The sequence below is a fragment of the Lissotriton vulgaris genome, chromosome 2_1 (genome assembly GCF_964263255.1).
Source record: "Lissotriton vulgaris chromosome 2_1, aLisVul1.2, whole genome shotgun sequence".
NCBI classification, from domain to species: Eukaryota; Metazoa; Chordata; class Amphibia; order Caudata; family Salamandridae; genus Lissotriton; species Lissotriton vulgaris.
The window spans coordinates 2,021,827,761-2,021,840,637 of record NC_141687.1 but is presented as its reverse complement, the minus strand read 5'-3'; the positions used below and the strand labels follow the sequence as shown (position 1 = coordinate 2,021,840,637).

Sequence of the window (12,877 nt, the reverse complement as noted above, 5' to 3'; positions counted from 1 at the left end):
ACTCTGTTTAGTCTTTGCAGATAGTGAAAAATCGTCAAAAATCGTGTAAAAAAATAAAATTAATCGAGCAAAATCAGTAGGCCACTAATTGGATCTCTTTTTGACCTCGCTAAAATAGAAATATTAGGAACAACCCTTCATGAGAAATACGAAAATAGTGAGATGAACTGAGCTCCACACCATGAGGGCTGCAAGACAGCTCGGCTCCGTCACCCACCCCGCCCAAAATAACGACAAACCCTATGCAAATATTAAAAATATATACAACACACCAGCAAAGAAACAGGGTAAAACATTTTATTAAATAACTATTTACATAACTATTTTATACTTTTTATTGCCCGATCCGGCTAGCTCAATCGATCGAGCATGATGATGCTATGCAGACCAAAACTGGTTTTCAGTTTGTACATTTTTCTAGATTTTTCCATCCGAGGTTGGTTGAGTTTGTAGAACGATGGCTTCAGATTTTCAACATACGGTGTGGTGGCGCGGACTGGGAGGGGGCGGTTCGCTCCTGCCCCCTCCCCAAGTAAGATTTTCATACGTGAAAGTACGTTAATGGTTTTAGTCCATGAGTTGCTTCGATGTCACTGCCATTCTCAAATGGCATAAGTTCTGGATGTTGGGTGCCATAGTTCAGAGTTCTGAGCAGCGCTTGTAACACTGTCTGAAGCTTATTTCCACCTACTGCAGCTTCACTATTCTCAAAGTAAGTGAGGGTCGTTTGTGGACCTGACTGCATTTGAAAACAATGTGATATGGTACCTCCCTAAACCGCTTGACGGAGGCCCCCGAGGGGCGGTGTGATGGCACGGACTCGGAGAAGACGCTTGGCTCCGACCCCCTCCCCAAGTCTTATAGCACCGGTTTAGCCTGAGATCGCCCCCGACATAGGCGGCCGGCTCCCGGGGTCCGGCGGAACTTTTTGCCTTTTGATGACTCTTCTATTCTGGACCTTGTCCCACAATCCGTTTGACCTGAAGACACGCTGTAGTGGGGCGCCCCTTTACCGTTTTAGTTGCCATTCCGCCCGCTTTTGCTACACTGTGCCTCTTCCGCCATTCAGCTGTTTACCGCCCGCTCTTGCGACTACAGCGTCTCGCTCACCATGTAGTTGAGTTGCTCCCGCTCTTGCGATGCAACGATAAGCGACTGCCACAGGACTCTCAAAATGGCGGCCGGCTCTTCAGATTTGGGCGTGGTCCACTAAAATGGCCCTGGGACACCTTGGAACTCGGACGCTTCCCTGATAGGGCTTGGGTCCCATTCTCGAAAGCGTCCCCTCAGCCGTGAAGATTCTACAAAAGTCTTGGGGACCCCCGACTCCTGCAGGCTTCTGGTGGGGAGCGGCTGTCATGTTTGCTCGTGGAATGGCCACGACGGACCTACGAGATGGTAGTGCTCTCATGCTGACGCCAGCTTTAGTCTGAAACATCCAGAAACACTGTAGACTACCAATTCGATCAGTTCCGGTATAGCCCCAACATGACCCGGTAGAGAAGAACTTGCCCTCCCCTCTTTGACTGATGGTTCTTGTTGCCTGTCCCCTCTGATGTCATTTAACAGAACTTTTTGGACTGCTGAAAGGGGTTGTGTTCCGAACGCTGGTTGGTGGAGACATTTTGACTATATTCTTGACCTACGTTGTCGCGTAATGCGTTATATGACACGCCGCGTTAGCGCACCCGGAAGTGATCCGGGGCGCGGGGCGCAGCGCGTAACGTAAGCATAACAGGTCATGTGACTTGTTAATAAAACTTTTTATTGGTTCATTTTACTTTTGTTATTTTAATAATGAAAAGCTTGGTCATGTGACCTAAAAAATACGCTTTTTATTGATTTCGAACTTTTTTTTTTTAAACATATATGTTATAATATTCCAGGCTAATGTACTTTCCCGGAAAATTTACAACTGTCCAGCAAGTAAAATATATTCCTTTTTCGAGAAAAAGGGCGTTTCTTCGTTCCATGACGGAGCCGTTGAGTAAAAGAGACTCGGCCTGCTGTCTTAGTCGCCGATACGCCTGATTATCAGATTCTTATCGATCACTTTATGTTGCAGGAGTGGAAAACACAACTGCCCTTGACCATTTATCTTTACTGCGTTCCTACGTATTATACCTTTCATCCGTCATGTAATTGGACTGCTTTATTTCACTTGCCTTTTACTGATTCGAAAACAGTGACTAAAAGTAAAAACTTTACCAATGTAAATATTACTACCATGTTTTGTTTTAAAAACCTTTATTGTGAAAATGTCAGTATACAAATACGGGCCTATAACCAGGTGGGCCGGCCACGGAGCAAACTGAAATCGTATATGATGAGGAGACATTTACATTATAGAGGAACGTAACGAGCGGGCCATTAGGTTGCAAGAACTAAGGTGTCTAACAGTTGCGGAATCGGTGGACGTACATTTTGTAATTAAATTACGACAGGGCCACTTACAAAAAAATCATCTAGATATACATTTGCGGGCAAGTACCATGGGTGACGTTAATTCAAACTTTCAATACTACAGTAATCAATAACACATCAGAACTTAATATCAATAGGGATGTCAAAATATTCAATCAATTCTCGTCCCCGCCCGCCATGAGCATCAAAACTGCATTCATATCTCGTGATATCAAAGTTGTTCAACCAGTACACAACAAGGAGTTACGAGTCCCATTTATACCGGCGCCATTTTGGGCGAGGCCGGGCAGGTCCAAGATATAGTCAAAATGTCTCCACCAACCATCGGCCAGACCAGAACCCATTTCGGCCCTTTATGCTACAAGATGGTGTCTTCCATTCAGAAAATATTGTTGGCAGCATTTTGAAAGGAAAGATAAACAGCCGTTCTCCTAGTGAGTCTCACATTGTTACATTTAGGAATAATGTTGAAGAGTAGTATGTGGAAAATCTGAAGCCATTTTTCTACAAACTCTCAATCAGCCTTGGATGGAAAAAAAAATCCTGAAGAATGTACAAACTGAAAACCAATTTTTGTCTGTATAGCATCAACAGCAACGCTTGAGTCAGCTTTGTGTGAAGCCGCCATTTTGATTCAATCAATAACGTCCCCCTGCACACATTCAGGGACCTGGTCGTGTCTTCAGTTGAAACGGATTGTGGGACAAGAAGCAAAAAGGAAAAGGAAAAAAGTTCCGCCGGACCTCGGGAGCCGGCCGCCTATGTCATGTGCGATCTTTGGCCACACCAGGGCAATAGTGAAGCTGCAGCAGGTGCAAATAGGCTTCAGACAGTCTTACAAGCACTGCTCAGAACTCTCAACTATGGCACTCAACATCCAGGACTTGCCATTCGGATCTTGGCGCCTTGTGCTGGTTCCGACCTATTCACACATCGGTCCACTACTGACATCACCTCATAAGCCAACGGGGCACCCCACGCCGACTTTCGGCGCAGCATTATAGGATGGCCACACCAGTGCGGCAACTTGCTGGACACCACCTCGGTGCCATCCGGATCTCGGCGCGTTCGAGTCACTGTACCGCAAGAGCGGGAGAAACTCAGCTGGACACGCCGTCTTTCGGCGCAGCATTGTAGGATGGCCACACCAGTGCGGCAATTTGCTGGACACCACCTCGGTGCCATCCGGATCTCTGCGCGTTCGAGTCACTGTACCGCAAGAGTGACCGCAACTCAGCTGGACACGCCGTCTTTCGGCGCCAGATTGTAGGATGGCCACACCAGTGCGGCAATTTGCTGGACACCACCTCGGTGCCATCCGGATCTCGGCGCGTTGTGCTGCCTTCGGCCTACTGTAGCCGCAAGTGCGGACGCAACTCAGTTGGACGGCGAGTGAAAAGATAAGGGGCGCCCCACTGCAGCCGAGGAGCCTCCATCTTGGGGGAGACGCACAGCCCCCACTGACTGACGCGACCTCACAGGCCAATGGGGCGCCCCACGCCGATTTTCGGCGCGGCATTGTAGGATAGCCACACCAGTGCAGCAACTTGCTGGACACTAACTCGGTGCCATCCGGATCTCGGCGCGTTGTGCTGCCTTCGGCCTATTCGCACATCGGTCCGCTACTGACGCCGCCTCACGTGCCAACGGATTTTCTACGCTTTTTGTAACCCTATGCCGCATAACAGGTCATGTGACTTGTTTATAAAACTTTTCATTGGTTCATTTTACTTTTGGTTTCCTAAAGATGGAAGGCTTGGTCATATGACCTAAAAATAACACTTTTCATTGGTTTAGAACATTTTTTTTCCCAAACGATGAAAGCCCCACCTTGTTTCTGGATGTTTCAGACTGAAGCTGGCGTCAGCATGAGAGCACCACCATCTCGTGGCTCCGTCGTGGTCATTCCGCGAGCAATCATGGCAGCCGCTCCCCACCGGAAGCCTGCAGGAGTCGAGGGCCCCCAAGACATTTGTAGAATCTTCACGGCTGAGGGGACGCTTTCGAGAATGGAGCCCAAGCCCTAGCAGGCAAGCGTCCGAGTTCCAAGGTGTCCCAGGGCCATTTTAGTGGACCAGGCCCAAAACCGAAAAGCCGGCCGCCATTTTGAGAGTCCTGTGGCAGCCGCCTATCGCTGCACTGCAAGAGTGGGCGGAAGTCAACTACATGGTGAGCGAGACGCTGTAGCCGCAAGAGCGGGCGCAACTCAGCTGGATGGCCGCCACCTGGGGAGGCCCGTTCACGCCGCCTCCCCCACGCCCCCCCCGGGCCGCCCCACGCCAATTTTCGGAGCAGCATTGTAGGATACCAAAACCAGTGCGGCAGTTTACTGGACATCACCTGGGTGCCATCCACATCTCAGCGCGTTCTGCTGCCTTGGGACTATTCGCACTTCAGACCGCTACTGACGAGGCCTCCCCCCGCACCACCCGGGACGCCCCACGCTGTTTTTCTGAGCTGCATTGTAGGAAACCAAAAACCAGTGCGACACCCAGGTGACATCACCTGGGTGCCGTCCAGAACTCAGCACGTTGTGCTGCCTTGGGACTATTCGCACAAAAGACAGCTTCTGACCATTGTTGCTTTTTTTTGTCAAAAAATGTTTAAATGTATTTACAGTTTTTGTTGCGTTCGTTATATTTAAAAGTTAATAAAGTTTTATAATCCTACTTTGTTGGAGTGCTATATATTTTTAAAAAATCGGGTGAATGGGGCCTTGAATCGGGTTATTGTCATGTGTGGGCTTTGCAAGTGTACTGCTACAGGATCGGACATTTCAATCTCAAATGCACGTTCTTTTTCTTACCTTTACGAAGCATGGAGCGCAATAGCAGGCAGAGAAAGGGTGATGCAAGTGTTGAACACTGCCTGGCCTGGCAAGTTGCTGGCAGTGCCCCCCCCCCCCCCCGCCCGCTCCTGAAACAGGACACACACACACCGCCGCCCCGAGTACTTCACAGATCTTTAAAAGACCATGCGCTTGTTCATGAGGCTTAAATGGTTTATCACCCCTTCTAGAACCCCTGCATCGACCCTCTGACGTTTCCTGGAAGAATTACCACGTAACACAATACCAAGCCCTGTCACCTGAAACCCCCGAGGAATCGTGGGGCATATTATCAAGGGGGTTTATCTCCGCTTTTTTGGCTTTAAAAGCCAAGAAAGCGGAGATAAAATTATCTCCCTATTACCAAGCTGTCGCTAACACCAGTTAGTGACAGCTAAAAGGAGATAGCGACCATCTTGGGCCCCGCTTTGCATGTCAGTGATATTTATCACTAATGACATGCAAAGTGGGCGTGCCAAGATGTTAGCGACTGGAAACAGTCCCTAACATCGCTATCTCCTATTACCAACTTTTGGAGATATTCGCGCTAAGCGCGAATATCTCCAAAAGCTAACACCTGCCCTGAGCAGTTCTTAGCCATGTTATCCAATGGGAGGTGGATAACATGGCTAAGAGCATTTGCTCGATAATGCATGAATATCGCTGACTTTCAGCGATATTCATGCATTGCGGCCGTTTTTTATCGCATTTGCGATAAACCTTGCTAATAGCAAGGTTTATCTGCGATAAAAATCGCCGATGTGCGGCGATAATTTTTGTCTCTAAACAAGTTAGAGACAAAAATTATAGCTAGTTGTTGGTAATATGCCCCCGGGTTTTTGCTTGCAGAAATCGGGAGGCGGGAGACTAGCACTGAAATCAGTAGTCTCACGCCTGAATCGGGAGGGTTGGCATGTCTGGATTCTCTACAGCTGGGGCCATAAACTACATCCGCAGGGCTAGGTGATAGCCTGGGACCGGCCTGGCATCTAAAATGGCTGCCGTGCACGACAAAATTGTGGCATTGGAAAAAAGGCAAGATGGCGCAGACAAAGTTTATCAATAAGGATTCATTTATAACAAAATATTTTATCGCACTGACAAATTGGCGGTCAACACTTCCTGATTTCCATCGAATCGAACGTTAACAGACGTCACGCAGCAACAACAAAAAAAAAAAAGCTCACGCACAGCCGCTGGAAGACATGTATCAACATATATGAGCCTCCTCAGCCACCCTCAGCAAACATAAGGGATTAGGATACGTCTCCCGCACCCCCTTATACCTAGTAATTTAATTAAAACGAAGCACAAAATGGCGAATTCCCGTTTCGCTACCAGTTTGCGGCCCGGGAAGCGCTTCTACCGTGAAAAATCAATTTTTTTTTCCCCACGGGACCCTTTAATAACCACAACATCATTCCTAGGGGGTCAAGAGGGGAATACCTTGCCCCCTTTCATTAAATTCCCCCTTCGTTTTTCACCTCTTCTTCACTCTCGATCCTACCGAGAGACAAGATGGCGCACGCACAGCCGCTGGAAGACATATATCAACATATATGAGCCTCCTCAGCCACCCTCAGAAAACATAAGGGATTAGGATACGTCTTCCGCACCCCCTTATACCTAGTAATTTAATTCAAACGAAGCACAAAATGGCGAATTCCCGTTTCGCTACCAGTTTGCGGCCCAGTTTGCGGCCCGAGAAGGGCTTCTACCGTGAAAAATCAATTTTTTTTTTATTTTCCCCACGGGACCCTTTAATAACCCCAACAACATTCCTAGGGGGTCAAGAGGGGTATACCTTGCCCCCTTTCATTAAATTCCCCCTTCGTTTTTCACCTCTTCTTCTCTCTCGATCCTACCGAGAGATAAGATGGCGGCCGCTCCGGACTGTTTAGAATGTTGACAGACACCGGGGAGCCAATCAGCTTCGCATCGCAAAGTTCCGTTTCGCGAAAAGTAAGCGGACCGGAGCGCAGCCCGGAGCGCTGTTACAGATATATATCTTGTTTTGAACGTTAATTTCTCAAAATCCACTGGAGCACATATATTGAGACCTAGCAAAGGCACATCGGGCTAACAGTCCCTACAATTTTGCCAAGTTTCGTGCAAATCCATTCAGCCGTTCGAGCTAAAAGTGAGGCCAACCGCCCTATGGAAATTAACATGGGGAAAACGCGTTTTGGGACCCCCCTTTTTTCTCGGCCCCCCCTTGAGGAAACCCCCCCAGATTTTCAGGGGCTGCTCAGAAACAAAATGTGCCATTTTCCTGAAAATTTCAGCCGATTCCGTCCACAAACGCAAAAGTTATTAGACATAGAATTTTCAAAAATCCCATAGGGAAAAAATCCTAACTATATATACCTACTGGCGACCGCCAGTAGGATATATATATATATATATCTCTCCAAGGTTGCCCTCATGTAGGAATCACTCAAAACGCCGTTTATGGGTGCCACACCTTTAATGGTACGAGTGGAAGGCAGGTACAGAAAGCATTTAGCAGTTCAGAGCGTCTATGGTGCCTGAATCGTTTCGAAGTCATAAACCTTCTTCCTCAGAGGCTAAGACGCTGTGAAAATGTACATGCTGTGGGCTCTAATTAATACATAGACGACCCGCCCTGGATGGGCCGCTCCCAGTGAGCGAGTGATGCTGGATCTTGTAGTCCACAACAATATACACCATGTGACTGCTGCCATTTCAAGCCCCTGGATGGGCCTCCGTGCTTGCCCTCCTCTCTCAATCCACCGCAACGTTTCCAAAGGAGAACCGGCAGTATGACGGCTCCCCTGGCTCCCACTTTTCAAATTTAATTATGCAGACGCTGGAGTTACACCAATAGGAGCAACAGCTGGACATTTTAAACCAATCACGCGCTGTGTTTTACCGTGATTTAATTGCATTCAGGAAAACACTACGCTAAAACGTGTCTGCATAATGAAATCTATTAAATTGCCTCAAGAGTGCTCCTACCTGATTTTAAAGTCGTTGTGCAGCAAAACGGGTCTCACCCCCGTTCACGGAAGCACCCGCTGTGTGTTCACCATCCTGAGTGGAGTCATAGAAATAAATATATATATATCTATAATAAAATATATATATATATATCTCAAGCTCGTTTTTGGTGAACGAAACACGTCATGACAGGCACTATGCCTGCATATTTTGTGGATAATTCCTGAATAAAATCGACACTGCTTTCCTCACAACATTGGAGTTGTTGGAAGTTTCCTTTGGAGATTGTTGAGGTCCGTGCCTGAGTTTACTGCCAAGCTCCAAGGTCGTCTATGTATTATTAGAGCCCACAGCATGCACATTTTCACAGCGTCTTAGCCTCTGAGGAAGGTTTATGACTTTGAAACGCGTCAGGCACCATAGACGCTCTGAACTGCTAAATGCTTTCTGTACCTGCCTTCCACTCGTACCATTAAAGGCGTTTTGAGTGATTCCTATATGAGGCCAACCTTGGAGCTTGGGGATATATATATATATATATATATATATATATATATATATATATATATATATATATATATAGAGAGAGAGAGAGAGAGAGAGAGAGAGATACATACAGATATATAGATATCACACACCAACTTCCTGCCTGCCGATCCTGGCAGTAAACTCAGGCACGGACCTCAACACTCTTCAAAGGAAACTTCCAACAACTCCAATGTTGTGAGGAAAGCAGTGTCGATTTTATTCAGGAATTATCCACAAAATATGCATGCATAGTGCCTGTCATGACGTGTTTCGTTCACCAAAAACGAGCTTGAGATATATATATATATTTTTTATTATAGATATATATATTTATTTCTATGACTCCACTCAGGATGGTGAACACACAGCGGGTGCTTCCGTGAACGGGGGTGAGACCCGTTTTGCTGCACAACGAATTTAAAATCAGGTAGGAGCACTCTTGAGGCAATTTAATAGATTTCATTATGCAGACATGTTTAAGCGTAGTGTCTTCCTGAATGCAATTAAATCACGGTAAAACACAGTGCGTGATTGGTTTAAAATGTCCAGCTGTTGCTCCTATTGGTGTAACTCCAGCGTCTGCATAATTAAATCTATTGAATTGCCCCGAGAATGCTCTTACCCGTTCTTCTCACACATATATATATATATATATATATATATATATATATATATATATATACATACACACACACACACACGCTCTCTTTTGCAAATGTAGGTGAAAACAATAAAACATTTTTTTACCTGTCTGATAACTTGTAGCATCCAATGTGGTTAAAATCACTTGGATCAGATACATTTGCTTGAGCATTTAATTCACTGTATATTTTACAAATGTAACAGAGGAACATTTTTTAGTAAATCAGACAAAGGCTTAAGTATGACTAGAGTGTGGATGAAGTTTCTAAATTTCTCTGCAATATTGTGAATCTACCAATAGGTAAACATTTTTACATTTAGATGTATTGATTGGTTGGAAGAAATAGATATGATAAGTAGAAGGGCAGCAAGCATTTTGTTAATTTTCCAATCGAACACATTGCTTACTTCTGCAACTTCTTACAACTACATTACAAAATTAAACAACATCTTCTAACACTAACTCATACAAAATAGAGAGTAAATATATACTTTAACATAACTTACCATTAAGTTTCTCATTTTTCTCCATAACATCCTTCTTCTCTCCATTTATCTATAATATTATGGAAATAGGTATCAGGCATTTAGAGTAAAGAAAATACGATGGTAACCCAAACGGAGTTTGAAAATATATGCGAAGCACTCGAACAACCATGTAGCACTATAAAACTTTTTTTGGGTAATCAACTTTATTACACAGCAAGTACATTCCACATCATATATAATAAGAGTTGTGCATTGAGAAACATACAAAGGAAATGTCAATCTCAGAAAGTGGAATTAAATACATTACATTGACAAACTATATAAGGAACACCAATTCTGCCACACCTTTTCATGTTTACAAGGGCAGCCACGGGCACTGTGGACAGGCTCTTGTTGCGCACACCAATCTACCCCCCTGCACCAGCATTGGAGCGAGGGGGGTATTGGCTGCTTTCATGCACGAGCTACATCTCTTTCAGCCACTACGCAGGCCATTCCAATGAGAATTTGTTTGCCACACGGTCACACAGCGCGCACTCCGCGAAATTTTCAATTTTTTGTTTTTTTGACCTTCGGGGTCCTCCTAGGCCCCCCCTGATAAAACCTAGGGGATCAGGGGGTCTCTACCCTGACCCCTTTTATAATTTTCCCCTTTTGTTTTTCACCTCTTGTGTCTCGGTTCTACCGAAACACAAGATGGCGGACTCTCTGGCCTGTTTGGAATGTTCACAGACACCTGAGAGGCAACCAGTTTTCCGCTCGCGCACTTCTGTGTCGCACTGGGTGCGCTCCCCGGTACGCGTACCGGGAAGCGCAGGAAGCACGCATATAGATATATATGTGTTTTTTAACCTAATTTTCGTAAAAAGCACTGGAGCAATTTTCACCAAATATAGAAAAGGCACTTCTGCGTACCAGTCCCTACAATTTTGCTAAGTTTAGTGTAATTCCGTTCAGCGGTTCGGGCTGTAGCCTTGTCTATTCGTCCTATGGAAATGAACATGGGGAAAACACTTTTTTCTCGGCCCCCGCTTGACGAATCCCCCCAAAACTTCCAGGGAAGGAGCGGAGCGGTGCTGGCCTAAATTTTGGAAAATTACACGCAAATTTCTCAACCGGCGACAAAGTTATTCCCAATAGAATGTTACGGATTTCCTATGGTAGCTAGGTCCTAACTATATATACCTACTGGCTATCGCCAGTAGGTAATATATATATATACATACATATACATATATATATATATATATATATATATATATATATATATATACACATATATATACATACATATATGTATATACACATATATATATATATATATATATATATATATATATATATATATATATATTCACTAAAAAAAACATAGGTTTCACATCAGTTATAGTTAGCTGGAAATTTTACTGACATAAAACCAATGAAATTCCACGTTATAGTTAGTTGGACTCACTATAACTTGCGCGCCTGCAATGCACTGCTGATGACGTCACATATTACATCACTCATGACATGGTCAGTGACATCACTCATGACATCACTGATGACACCATCCAGTGAATGTGTGTCTTTATGAAAAATAAATATGTTTTATATTTGTATTTGTAAAGGACGATGGAAGAATAAATGGTTAAATAAGTGTGTAAATGGATGTTTTTTTTTAAAAGAATTGATTGGTTAACTGCCTTATTAAGTGTATCTTAATGAATAAATATATTAACGAGTAATTTTTAAATATTTAAATATATGTATCAGTGTTTCACTTTGTGTATAAGTGGCTGCATGGGTTGGTGACTGACTCACTGTTTGTATGTGTTTTGAAGACAGCATATGTGCAGGACTGTATGGATGGATGAGTGTGTATATGTGTGTGTTAGTGAGTGAATGCCTGTCTCACTAGTGTCTTTATGAGTAACTATATATGTTTTAATCTTGTATATATGAGCATTTATGTATATAAGTCAGTATATGTGAGAGTGAGAGATTGAAAGAGTTCCTGTTTAAATAAGTATGTGTTTCTATAAGTGATTGTTTAAGAGAGTAAGTATGTGTAAGTTTCCTTAGAAGTAATGTGCTAATGTATGTATAGCTGTATATGCAAATAAATGGATGTTCAATAGTTTATTTGCATGTGTGAGTATGTGTGTGAGTAACTTTTGTAAGACTGTCGGTGTGTATCAGGATGTATATGTGTATCACTATATATGATGAGTGAGAATATGTATGAGTGAGTATATAGAACTGTTGGTGTATGAGTGGATGTGTATATAGATGGTGGAATTACTGAATTGGTTATTGTAACTGGTATGGGTATCTCAATTTTTTTGGAAAATGTTAGTTTCTATTGTTTGAATATGTGTTTCAATGGTTACATTACACTGAAAGGAGGTCTATCAGTCTGTCACAAGGATGGTGTCATCAGTGATGTCATGAGTGATGTCACTGGCCATGTCATGAGTGATGTAATATGTGACGTCATCAGCAGTGCATTGCAGGCGCGCAAGTTATAGTGAGTCCAACTAACTAGAACGTGGAATTTCATTGGTTTTATGTCAGTAAAATTTCCAGCTAACTATAACTGATGTGAAACCTATGGTTTTTTTAGTACATTTAATAGGTTTTTTAAATGCTAATTCCTAACTATAACTGGTGTGAAACCTATGGTTTTTTCAGTGAATTTCATTGGTTTTTTAAATGCTAATTCCTAACTATAACTGGTGTGAAACCTATGTTTTTTTCAGTGAATTTCAAACGTTTTTTAAATTCTAATTCCTAACTATAAGTCTCACTTTATAAATAAGACTGTTAGCACTCTAGTTGTTCTTTAGAACACTCTGGTACATTCTGTCATTGGGTTACAGTTGGGCTACATCTAGCTGATATTTGGGTTACATTTGGATTTTTTGGTCTCTGGTGGCCATCTTTCGGCTACATTGGGCTACATTTGGGCTACATTTTGGCATATATATAGCCCAATGTAGCACAATATATATTTTTTCAAAGTTA

At 43.7% G+C, this 12,877-nt stretch overlaps 1 protein-coding gene across 1 annotated transcript in view; it reads right to left on the bottom strand.

The window, feature by feature from the left end:
* USP8 (ubiquitin specific peptidase 8) overlaps window positions 1-12,877 on the bottom strand; it is a 580,270-nt gene that overhangs the window by 467,945 nt on the left and 99,448 nt on the right. Inside the window, exon 5 of the mRNA XM_086958250.1 lies at window positions 9,890-9,938. Coding sequence (XP_086814376.1) covers window positions 9,890-9,938 — 49 coding nt within the window. The remainder of the gene's footprint in view (window positions 1-9,889; window positions 9,939-12,877) is intronic.